General features: G+C 38.5%; 1 protein-coding gene across 1 annotated transcript; it reads left to right on the top strand.

Annotated features, from left to right (window-relative positions):
- Window positions 1-8583: 8583 nt before the first annotated feature.
- Window positions 8584-11259, top strand: LOC146502690 (uncharacterized). The gene has a single exon (XM_085134101.1). It carries the CDS (start codon window positions 8838-8840, stop codon window positions 10929-10931), a length of 2094 nt encoding a protein of 697 aa, XP_084990227.1. The 5' UTR covers window positions 8584-8837; the 3' UTR covers window positions 10932-11259.
- The last annotated feature ends 1180 nt before the right edge of the window (window positions 11260-12439 follow it).

Genomic DNA, 12439 nt, shown 5'->3' with positions numbered 1-12439 from the left:
CTGGCTTGCAATTTATGCCACTGAAATACACAGGTAAGAGTTCAGCCAGAGTGTGTGTGTGTGTTTTTTATTAATGTTATTTTAACTTTGTTAAATAACCATTCACAGAGTCTGTTGCCATAATAAGATGATCTGAGAACAGGGGCAATTCTGGGATCAGAGCTTTGGGGGTGCTGAGCACCCAGAGTTTCAAGTTTTATTTGTCATATGCAAGTTAGCACAGGGTCAACATTGCAATGAAATGTGTTTGACGAGCAGCAGTCACTCAGCAGCATGATACAGTAGGAGAAAATATAATAAAATATAATAAAATAAAATATAAAAATAGTAAGGAGCTAAATATTAGAGAGACATAGTAAAAGAAAAGATGACTAAATATATATATATATCTATAAATATAAATATATGTACACTAGTGATTAAATAAGAAAATCTTGAAAAGAAATATGACGGGAGGGCAGATGGGATATTGCACAGGAATGAGCAGCAGAAAATTACAGTATTGCACTTTTAAATATAAATATCAATGACAATAAAGTGAAGTGACCAGTGCAGATTAAACAGAGTACTTGTGAAGCTGCAGGGTAGCTTCTGAGTGCTGTGTTGTGTGTGTTTAAGTGTTGTGGTTGAGGTGTCGTACGGCTTGGTGGTAAAAACTGTTTTTAAGTCTTGTAGTCCGAGCAGACAGACTCCTGTAACGTCTGCCAGATGGTAACAGGGAGAACAGCTGATGTGCTGGGTGGCTGTGGTCCTTGATGATGCTGTGTGCTTTACGGAGGCATCGCTGGAGGTAAATGTCCTGAATGGCAGGAAGCCTCGTGCCAGTGATGTGCTCTGCTGCCTTCACCACCCTCTGTAGTGATTTACGGCTGCTGGCAGAGCAGCTTCCGTACCAAACTGTGATGCAGCTCGTCAGCAAGCTCTCAATTGCACACCTGTAAAAATTTGAGGTGATGTTGGCGTTCATGCTAAACTTCCTCAGCCTCCTCAGGAAGTAAAGCCGCTGGCGAGCTTTCCTGATAGCAGTGTCTGTGTGAAGGGTCCAGGAGAAGTCCTCGGTGATGTTGACTCCAAGGAACTTGAAGCTGCTGACCCTTTCGACCTTGACACCGTTGATGTGGATGGGCTGGTGTTCTCTGACTGGTCGTTTCCGGTAGTCCACTATCATCTCTCTAGTTTTGCTGATGTTGAGAGTCAGGTTATTTTCCAGGCACCACTCGTACAGCGCCATCACCTCCTCTCTATAGGCCGTCTCATCATTGCCTGTGATGAGGCCTATGATCAGAGAGCTGCCCAGAGAGCTGCCCAGCCAAGCAAGATAAACTTTACACGTCACGATAAGACTTCTTCCCTGTCTCTTTCAGTCCCTGCATCCTTAAATGTCTCCAGTGTCCCGAGTTCTCTATGACTGTCTCCTTGGTGCATTTAAACACCTGTTCCTCCCTGTCCTTGTCATCTGTTGTCTTCGTCTCTGTTGTCGGTCATCAAGATTTTACCATCTCTCTGCAAGTCTGCAAATTTCTTTATTAAATCATAAGATTCTTAAATTCATCAAGTCTCTCTGTGCCTGGGTCCTCGTCACAAAACATGACATCACTGTTTTGTACATTTTAACACAATTGAATCCCCACATTCGTGAAAGAAAACCAGAACACTTTTTTCAAAAGTCTGGAACAAAACCATCAAATCTGATCAAGGTTATTTAAATGCTGCCAAAGAAGAATGGATTGGAATAAAAATACATATCCTAACCTTAGTTACTGGGGGGATACATATACATTAAAAAACACACTCCCAAAACAGAATAAATTATTGGTAGAATGTATACAATGTATGAAAAAAAATCTTTACTGCGGGATACTAATTTTACTAATTTAATAATACTAATTTTGTGTTGTAAGATTTATGAGTTTCATGCTTTCATACTGGTACTTAGGAGAGCTTGACATTTTTCTCAGGTGGTACACACTGTAAAAAGTGTGAGAAACACTGATAAGTGTATGTGTGAAAAAAAAAAGAAAAGAAAAATACATGTGCACAGTGTTGGGTAAGTTACTTTAAATTAGTAACTTAGTTACATTAGTAGTTATTTCTATCAAAGGTTACTCGTTCCTTTCTCGTTACTTCTAGTAACTAGTTACTAGAAACTAACTTTGGTTTTACTCAGAATTCTCTTATGAATGTGTTGCTTCCCTAACTGGATACCAGCAAGGATGCCAGTCTTCTATCTTGCTTACATGTTAGCACTATCCTGCCACAAGTGCACTGTGCCACCTAATGGCCTGAACGTAAAATGGCAGTGTAGTAGTGCGAGTGCAAGTAAATGATGAAATGAATTAAACTAAATTAGAAATTAACAATGTTTTATGTGTCACTTTTTATCTGTCTGTTTTAATCTATTTATATTGTTTCAAACCTCTATAAATGCAAACACATCATTTTGGGGTTGATGCAGCAGTGTTATAAACACTAATCATTGTACATAGTATCACTAGGAAGAAGCAGTGGATCACAAAACACCACATACAGTGTGTTAAAACTTTTGAAAAGTATATTTATTTTTGCCATTGAAATGGGTAGAAAGTTTACTTTTAGCAGTGCCAACATTAAACTGTGGCTCAGACCATTTAGGTATCAAAATAGTGCAAAAAAAAAAAAAAAAAAATTAGTGCAAAAATGGTTCCACATAAACACAGTGAGGTTTGTCCATTCTTTGTAAACTTAACTGAAAACAGCTGAACTGCACCAACTGGAAACCTTGTGTTCAGTAATGATGGGCAAACTTAAAAGTATTTTCAGCCTCACAAAGAAAAATTAAATAAATAATAAGTATTTTTAGCCTCATAAATAGTCAATATTTAACCAAAATAATATTTCCTCCAGTCAGGCCATGTAGATAAATAAAATATAATGGTAGATTAAGTGCTTCAGTGGTCTAAGATTCTAGCCTACGTCACAGCGTCACGTGCGCTTTTTACGAAACTGCAGTCGTGGTGCTTTCGGTTGTACTCAGAACTCGGAAATTCTGCTTTCCGAGTAGGAAGATGTAGGTAACTCCAGACTGCAGATGAGCTGCATATGTGTTTAGTAGTATTTGTTTTTATAGAGGGCTAGCAAAACAACCGTTTTCGAGGGCGTCGCCATATTGGAATCCCGACTTCTCTGACGAGGCTAACCAGAACGCTGTTTACTCGAGTGTGACATCATTCCCAGGTGCGTGGTCCGATTTCCGAGGTAAGTCGAACGCAACACACGAAGTAACGAATAACGACCCTATCTAATTCCCAGTAATGACAAACGGATGTGGAAGACATTGTCACTGACCACATTTGGTTTACTGTCTTAGACCAGGAACTTGAAGTTGTCCATGGTTTCCAGATCAGGTCTGATAGGAATCAGTCAAAAATAACCACACAGGTTCAAAATGGGTTAAATAATGTTTTAAATATGCCAAAAATGTTACAAAGCACTGCAGCAGGTTTTTAAATCAGCAGGAGAACCTAATTCACACGATGGTCTTTAAAGACAATTAGTGCTGATTTTTATGCTTGCACACAATTTTACTGTGAGGAGGGAGACACCCAAAAAAGACTGAATCTTAATAGTAAAAATCTTTTGCGAATAATGAATTTCTTGGAAAATATCAAATATGAAAGTTATTATTGGCTCTGGGTTTCTGCTCATTTACACCTTCCACAGAAGGTTGTAGAAAAGGGAACACTTAGATGAGAGCCCCACTGCTTCCCCACTGCCAAATAACCTTCAGGAAGCTCAGCATAAACACCACAGAGATGAAGACAGTACTAAATTATGAATTAATATCCAGAATAGTAATATCTCAAACATATTTTTAGATTGAATACAAGCATTTGGCAGAATATGGGAGCAAAGGCTCACAGTCGGGATGATGTTTACAGTTTGAACTAGAAATCTCATCTGTTTTATTTATTCATATTGACTCCATCTCTCGCGCTCAGGCTAAGGTTTATTTCAGTTATTGGAAATGTATTATCATTAAGAAAATGATGTTTACAAGCTTCAAATTAAGCATGCGACACATCAAAGTGGCTGTTTACACTTGCTCTCTGCAGCCTGGAGGACCAACATTTTACAACAGCAGGCGGACACTGATCCTCATCTGCAACCTTGAGGTGAACATAAGCAGGCTCATAATGAGAGAACTGCTGATTTAAACTGAAAATTAGTTGAGTAAACATGCACAACAGAAAATACAGCAGATACATGGAGTCATTCAGGAGAAATGATCAGGGTGAAGAATGTGGGGTCAAGCTTTTGGCCCTCGTTCTCACTGTGAAGGCAAAATGTAAAGGAGTCTTTTGTTTTCCCCTCCTCTACCTTCCAACAGGCACAGAATTTTATCTGCAGCAGCACGAAGGATGCAGGATGAACAGAAGAGGGCACCGATGCAACACTAAACTGGATGCAGTGAAGGAAACGGGTGGCTCTCTATACACTGATAGAGAAGTCTTTGTGGTTTATGTCATCCACTGAGGGAGTTTAGAAGGAAAGCCCAGGAGCAGCGGTTTCCAATTTGTGAGTCCCAACAGCTCTGAGGCATAGCTGATCCTCAGGTATTAAAAAGTCCTTCAAATGAAACTATCTCAGAATAGAAAAAAGATTGAACTTGAAGGGAGTCAGAAAGCCATGGCTTCATTTTAAGGAGTCATAAGGGTTTGATTTGGAAACATAAATTGGCACTAATTGCAGTTGTACACAGTGTATCCCAACTATGACTGCGGTGATCCCACACTAACCTGATAAGATAAGCATTTGCTGCATACCTTATCAAAAAGTAGCCTTCATTTCCTTTTAATATCATACACCATCAGCCAATTGATGTGTTTTTAAAATGAACACGTAGTATATGGTTTATTAGTATTCACTATGACACAAAAAAGAAAATTATCCAAATTTTTTTTATGAATATTTGAAGCAGGAAAAGCAAAAAACATCAAAGCTTACAGGAGGATGAGAAAAGGCAAAACTTCACCCACTCTTTTGCTCAACCTGTGGTGAGCTGCAAACATAAAGCTGCTCCTTCCATGCTACAGAAATATCTTGTCCTTCCAAACATGTCCTCACAAAGACAGAAGCACATGAATACACCCACAAATTCACAAAAGAGCATGCACACTCTCGCAGACACGGCCTCACTCTGCCATTTCAATCATCCCACTGTAATAAAACTGTACAGCAGGTGCCATTTTACACACACACACACAGGCGTCTTTTCCGTTGTCCTCCACCAAGAGCAGGTTGGTGTTGTCGGTCACGGTGAAGGTGAAGCGGTATTTGAGCGAGTTGGAGCCGTTGTGGTTGTAGCTGATCTGCCGGTACTGTTGGCTGTTGATGGTGCGCTCGATGGTGCCGTGTCGAGGAGCCTGGATGACGCTGAAGAGGATGGACTCCGCCTGGAGGAAAATGCAGGGAAAGGAAGGACGGCAACATTTGCTTTAGTTTAGCCTTAATTAAAGGAGAAGTATGAGCGTGCATGCTGAAGAAATCAGCCCTTGAATGCTGTATTTTGACCTTAGTTAAACATTTGAAAAGTTTTGTTTTGTTTTATTTTAAGACCTTCTGAAGTGCTCAAAGCGTCTCTGTTGTAGTTCCTGCCACAGAAGGTGACACCGATTCTTGTCATAATGTCACGCATATACTGTAATTAAAGCTGTGAAAGATTTGCAGAAAACGTATGTAGCCAGTGTGTTACCTCTGTGTCCGCATCGGTGGCTTTCAGCTCAAACTCAGTGATGGTCTTTCTCCCACCCTCCTGCACCCTCATGCCATAGACCTGAAGAAGAGGCAGGGAGTCGTCCACAGGCTTGATAGTGATGTAGAAAGTCTGAGCAACCTGAAGACAAAGAACAATAATAACAACCTATGAGCGATACACATATATGTGTAACCAAAACTACATTCTACCAGCAACTTCCTACTTTTCACTGAGAACTTTCTCAACAATTGAGCAAATAGAAAAGTCTCATTGTGATGAAAAAGTTTAACCCCAAAGGGCTACACAACTTCACCAAGCACCACAGTGGCCACAAAGTTTCCACACATTGCAGTCAGCCAGGCGTGAAGGTCAGATGACCTTTTTCACATGTTTACTCGAGTCCTTGTGATCCTCATTAGTTTGAATTAGCAAGGCAGATTTATGCATGAGGTAACGGGACAGGAAGCTGCTACTTTCCCGCTGTTATAAAAGCTGTAGAGTTTGTTAGTTTTCACATTTCTTTAATATCTTTCAATTTAATGACATTGTTAAGGTTTTTTTTAAATTAAGCTAAGTGTTTAAGTGATCAGAAAACATTTCTCTTTCTGGTTTTCTTTCTTAATTCCTGTCGACAGCTTGTTTTCTGCACCATTTAAGGTTGTTCCCTGCACTTTAAAGATTAAAGGTCCCTCTTTGGACACACAAGGACTGTTGACTTATTTCTTGGCCAAAATGGGAAGTTATTTTTAAAACCCAATTAGTCTTTAGGAAGAACAAATAATATTTCAGAGCTTCTGTTGTAGTCAGTAGATATCTGCATCAAGACCTCCTTCATGAATGAATTTTAAAACACGTTAAGCTACCAGGTATCGTAAAAATCTTCTGCCATTCACCTCATTTGTCCCGTCGGACACGGTGAAGGAGAACCAGTCGGCATGTTTCTCTTCTTCTCTGGTGTCGATGTACCTGATGCTGCATGATGCCAGGTCAGCCTGCGTGAAGGTGCTGATCCTAGTGCCTAAAGAGACAAAAGAGAGAAAAGTAGTCGTTAAGCCCAAAACCTCCATTATGTTTGTTATTTGATCTTTCATATGAGATCTTTCATATGAGATGGTTTTACACTGCTAAAAAAAAAGTTATGCTTGATGATAACACAAAGTTGGTTATACTTAAGGCATATAAATCTGTCCAATTAAGAAGCAGAAACCACTGTGAGTCCATTTCAACCTCGTTAGTTTAATATTAAAGCGACAGCAGGTGCAAAACGATAAAACTCTGAAACAGGGAATGGCTTGGCAGACCATTGCTCTCTCCTGATCCCTCCTGACGGATTTTTGTCTACCTTTGATTTTCTTTGTGTCCACTCCACCAATTCCGGTGGTCTCAGGCAAATGCCAGTTCAATAAAGTGAGAAATTTCAGAGATTAATTCTTCTGCGTCACTTTCCGTTATACGTGTGATGTCTTATCCTTCGTATTTTGTTGTGACATGTGTTTGTAAGCCACCATGGCATTTTCTGGCCACACACTGAGTTTGTGTCCTCAATTTGGCTCTTATCAAATTTACAAGGGGATAAAACTAAACTGAGACTAAAGTTAAACTGAAATAACAATGCTTCTCTTTACTCTGTGTTGCTTCTGAAGATTAAAACCCAGTGGGAAACACAATCAGGTTTGTCTGCAACAATCCAGCATCACTCAGCGTGAAACTAAATGTGACTGTATTAAAAACAAGAGCCAGATTTTTTTTTTTTTTTTTGCTTTCCAGGAGTTCTGTTATCCTTGCTTATTGTGACTGCAAAGACCTGATGCAGCCGTTTGTAAGACAACACATTTATGGTTATTCCTGACATACAAAGTGTGCAACAGACACATTACATAGTTATCTATGTTGTGCATTAATGAGGAAAAGACTTAGAGCTTTTTATTGTCATTGTGCAGTTTCTTGCACAGCGAAATTGGGTAGCTTGACCACAAAGGTGCAAAAGTAAGAAGAAGAGAAACCAATATACAACAAAGGGGGAAAATAAATAAATAAATTAATTAATTAAATAAAATAAAAAGCAATGTACTGTATATGTATACATATATGTGAGTGAAACTATATACATGGTGTATGTGTAAGAAATATTGAAACAGAAACATTGTGGGTCTGTATACAAGGGCAGTTATATAATGTAATAAATAAATAAGGGTGGAGGGGCTATGGTCATTTAGGGTGGAGATGGTAGTTCTACTGGGACCAAGATATTGCACATGAGCCAAAATATTTTGCACAGAACATGGAAAGACTGAGATATTGGACAGAACTTCTTCTCAATTTCCACTTTCATTGATTTCCAGCTGTGATATTTCATTTTCCAACATTTGCACACCGAAAAGTTTAACAAACCCATAATACTATCATATAAATTGCAATATTAAACCAAACAAGGAGTCAAACAGAAAAACAAACAAAAAATGGTTTTAAATCCTGATTTGTATCAGCTACCAGTTAACCTTGTTCCTTTCAGATTAATCAAAGTTTCTTTTAGTTGTTGTTCTAACTGTCTGATCAATACAATCGATAGAACTCCACTCAGTTCTATCGATTTAATTTAGCCTTAGATTCAGTCCACCCAAGGCTTTCACTCACTGTATGCGCAAACTGTCTGGTTATGATACCCAGTAACACTTCAACGAGTTACCAATACAACTCAAACAAAATTAATTTGGCTTGAAAGGTGCTATATAAATAAAATTGTACTTTTACTTACTTTCATTACTCACTTTTTATGTTATTGCAATAACACTTTTTTTTTTTTTTTTTTTTTTACAAAAATAACAGGGATTGAAACTTTATTGGTAATTTTCCAAGGAAAAAAGTTATCCTCATTCAAAAGTCATGTAAGAACCTCATTGGCTTACGGAATGTTGATGTTATTTAAAAAAAAATTCATACAAAAACATGACCTCATTCAAAAATGTCATGTGACAACCTTATTGGCTTATGGAATTCTGATGTCACAGACTTCTAAAGCTTTGATCCTTTGAAGCTTTGATCCTCATGAATCCTTAAGTAGCGGTGAGGAGGTACAACTTTTAGTCCGTTATTTGCAGCACTTATGTTAGCAGCATTCGAACGTTCACCAGTAAAGCATTTTGAAATATTTGGATCCTTTTCGTACTCACGGTATACAGACTCCAACATGTCTCAGAAAAATCAAGAAAGACAAGAAGTTGACCCCAGCTCTATTCCATGGTATGAGTCCCTAGACCCTTATATCAGCTCTCTTCCTTGGGACGAACAAGTAGAATTAGAGGAAAAGCGATTGGAAGAAATGGAGAATGAAAATCTCATGAACAGAGAGAAGATTAAGATCCTGACGGAAGAAAATGAGAGAAAGAGCGCTGAATTAGAAAAATTATCCTACCAACTTCAAGAAAAAGAAGGTATTATTGAGGAGAAACAATTGGCTCTCCAAGATAAGAAGAATCAGGAGCTCCAAGAAAAGCTAGATGAAGCTCTGGAAAAAAATAAAGATCTGCTCCAAAAGGAGAAAAAAGAGAGCATAAAAGAGGAAAATATGGTCAAGAAGAATCAGGAGCTCCAAGAAAAGCTTGATGAAGCTCTGGAAAAAATTAAAGATCTGCTCCAAAAGGAGAAAAAAGAGAGCATAAAAGAGGAAAATATGGTCAAGAAGAATCAGGAGCTCCAAGAAAAGCTTGACGAAGCTCTGGAAAAACTTAAAGAAATCCACCAAGAAGAGAAACAACAGGCCGAACAGAGAGACTTGCAGAGCAAACTCCAAGGCATGGAAGAAAAAAACAAAGCGCTGCAGGTAAAGTATAATAAAACTCTGCACAAAAATCAACAGTTGCTTCAAGACAAGAAGCAAATGGAAATGAAACAGAAAGAAATGGACTCCAAGCTTGACGAGATGGAGGAAAAACACAGATCGCTCCAAATCAGGCTTGATAAAACAGTGCAGACAAATAAAGAGTTCATTCAAGAGAGAGAGCAACAAGAAATGCTTGAGAAAGAAACAGACTCCCAGCTTGAAGTCTTGGAGGAAAAACTGAAAATGCTCCAAATAACTCTTGAGGAAACACTGCTCAAAAATAAAGAGATGCTTCACGAGAAAGACCAACAGAAAATACAACAGGAAGAAATGGATTGCAAGCTGAGGAACATCGAGAAACAAAAGGAAGGCTTGCAAGTAATACTTGATGAAGCTCTGGAAAGAAATAAAGAGATCCTCCAAGACAAGAAACAACAGGCCGAGCAGAGAGACTTGCAGAGCAAACTCCAAGCAATGGAGGAAAAATACAAAGCACTGCAGGTGAGGCATGACAAAACTCTCCACAAAAATCAACAGTTGCTTCACAACAAGAAGCAAATGGAAATGAAACAGAAAGAAATGGACTCCAAGCTTGACGAGATGGAGGAAAAACACAGATTGCTCCAAATCAGACTTGATAAAAAAGTGCACGGAAATAAAGAGTTCATTCAAGAGAGAGAGCAACAAGAAAAGCTCGAGAAAGAAACGGACTGCAAGTTTGAAGTCTTGGAGGAAAAATACAAAATGCTCCAAATAACTCTTGAGGAAACACTGCTCAAAAATAAAGAGATGCTTCACAAGAAAGACCAACAGAAAATACAGCAGGAAGAAATGGATTGCAAGCTGAGGAACATCGAGAAACAAAAGGAAGGCTTGCAAGTAATACTTGATGAAGCTCTGGAAAGAAATAAAGAGTTCCTCCAAGACAAGAAACAACAGCCCATAGAGCAGAGAGACTTGCAGAGCAAACTCCAAGCAATGGAGGAAAAATACAAAGTGCTGCAGGTGAGGCATGACAAAACTCTCCACAAAAATCAACAGTTGCTTCACGACAAGAAGAAAATGGAAATGAAACAGAAAGAAATGGACTCCAAGCTTGACGAGATGGAGGAAAAACACAGATTGCTCCAAATCAGGCTTGATAAAAAAGTGCACGGAAATAAAGAGCTGCTTCAAGAAAAAGACCAACAGAAAATACAACAGGAAGAAAAACTTATTCTTCAGAGGAAAAATCAAGAACTCCAAGAATTGTATAATGAAACGAGGTACAAAAACACTGAAATCCAGCCACAAAAGCAAGAACAACAGAAGAAGAAAAGAAGAAAAAACGCTTCCACTGTCTGGAGGAGGGACACTGCTGCTTCTCACCTGATCTAACCTCATCTTCCTCCACCTCTATTCCATCTTAATTTTCCCCCTTCCCCTTCCCCTTTTTCTTTTTTCACCCTCACCCCCCGACCAGTCCCGGCAGTTGACTGCCCCCTCCTGAGCCTGGTTCTGCCATAGGTTTCCCCTTTAGGTTTTTTTCACTTTAAAAGGAGTTTTTCCTATCCACTGTCGCCTGGTGCTTGCTCAGAGGGGATTGTTGGGGTTTTCTCTTCTCTCTCTCTTTCCTTCTTTCTATCCCTCTTTTCCCCTCTTCCCCCCCCCCTTTCCCCCCTTCTACCTTTTCGTTTACCCAATAAACACAATTGGCCACATTTTACATGTGTTTGAAAAATGTCTTCATTCAACAATAATTCATCTTAGGTATAAAAACAAGAAATGGGTAATGTGTGTTTGTGTCTGTGCATAGTATACATACTTAACTTGTATCCCAGAAGGAATTAATACTAGATGGGTAGAGACGGGTTTTAAAGACTAGAAATGAAAACATGTGAGTCTTATAATCTAAGCTTGTTTCACCAATAGGTAGAAACAGACTTTTTAGACTTCTAGAGACTGACTGATGTTAGTTTAAATCAAATCTGAATCCAATGTGCTTATCTGTCTAGTTGTGGTCTGCACAGATGTCAGGTTTTTAAAAATAATTAAAGGGCAACAGTGTGATTTTTTGTATTTATTTATTTCCTTTGTTTTTCCTTAAAGAAATTTGTATTGAAATAAAAACAAGAGCAAGGACTTTTATTTTGTCCTGATGAAATCCACTTTACTATACATTCTTTTTCATTTACAGATATGCAGATATACTACATGTGTAACATTCATTTCATTGTTTAAATGTTTAATAATAAAGTACATGAATAACTTGAGCTTATTATATATTATAGTAAAGTAAATTTCCTATTAACTAGGCAGGTCATTCTCTTTCTCTTGACAATGCTGTCTTTAAATAAAAATATATAATTCCCTATATTCCCATCTATTCCAAACAACAGTAGTAAGTAACAAAGTTTCAAATTTGTCTTTCACTTTGACTCTTAATTTACTAACCATGAACAAGAGGTCAGAGGTCAAATGTGGCACGATACCTTAAATCTTTCTATGATACTTTCTGTATGTGGACCAGAGATGGGCAACACCGCATAGTCTGATTACTTTTTTCAAGTAACGAGTAAAGTGAGGGATTACTATTGCAAAAAGGTAATTAGATTACTGTTACTTTCCCGTAAGCACGCTGCGGTACTGTGGTACTAATCCGCCGTGATTTCGTTTGCACGAGTGTCTCATTACAATGACATAAGCGAGTGTGGCGTTCGTGGCAACAGCTGTGTGCAGATCAAAAATGGATAATATAACAAGTGCGGGAAAGAGTATGAGTGTGCAGCGTTTAGAGCGTGGAAGTACTGACCTTACTTTGAGTTTGATTCCATAAAAAGTGACAAAAACATTAGCATCTGCTGTACACTGCGTGGGAAGAAAACTTCTTTTTACAGCGGAAAAAC

This window comes from Neolamprologus multifasciatus, chromosome 15 (genome assembly GCF_963576455.1).
Source record: "Neolamprologus multifasciatus chromosome 15, fNeoMul1.2, whole genome shotgun sequence".
Lineage (NCBI taxonomy): Eukaryota > Metazoa > Chordata > Actinopteri > Cichliformes > Cichlidae > Neolamprologus > Neolamprologus multifasciatus.
This window is presented reverse-complemented; position numbering and strand designations above follow the sequence as displayed.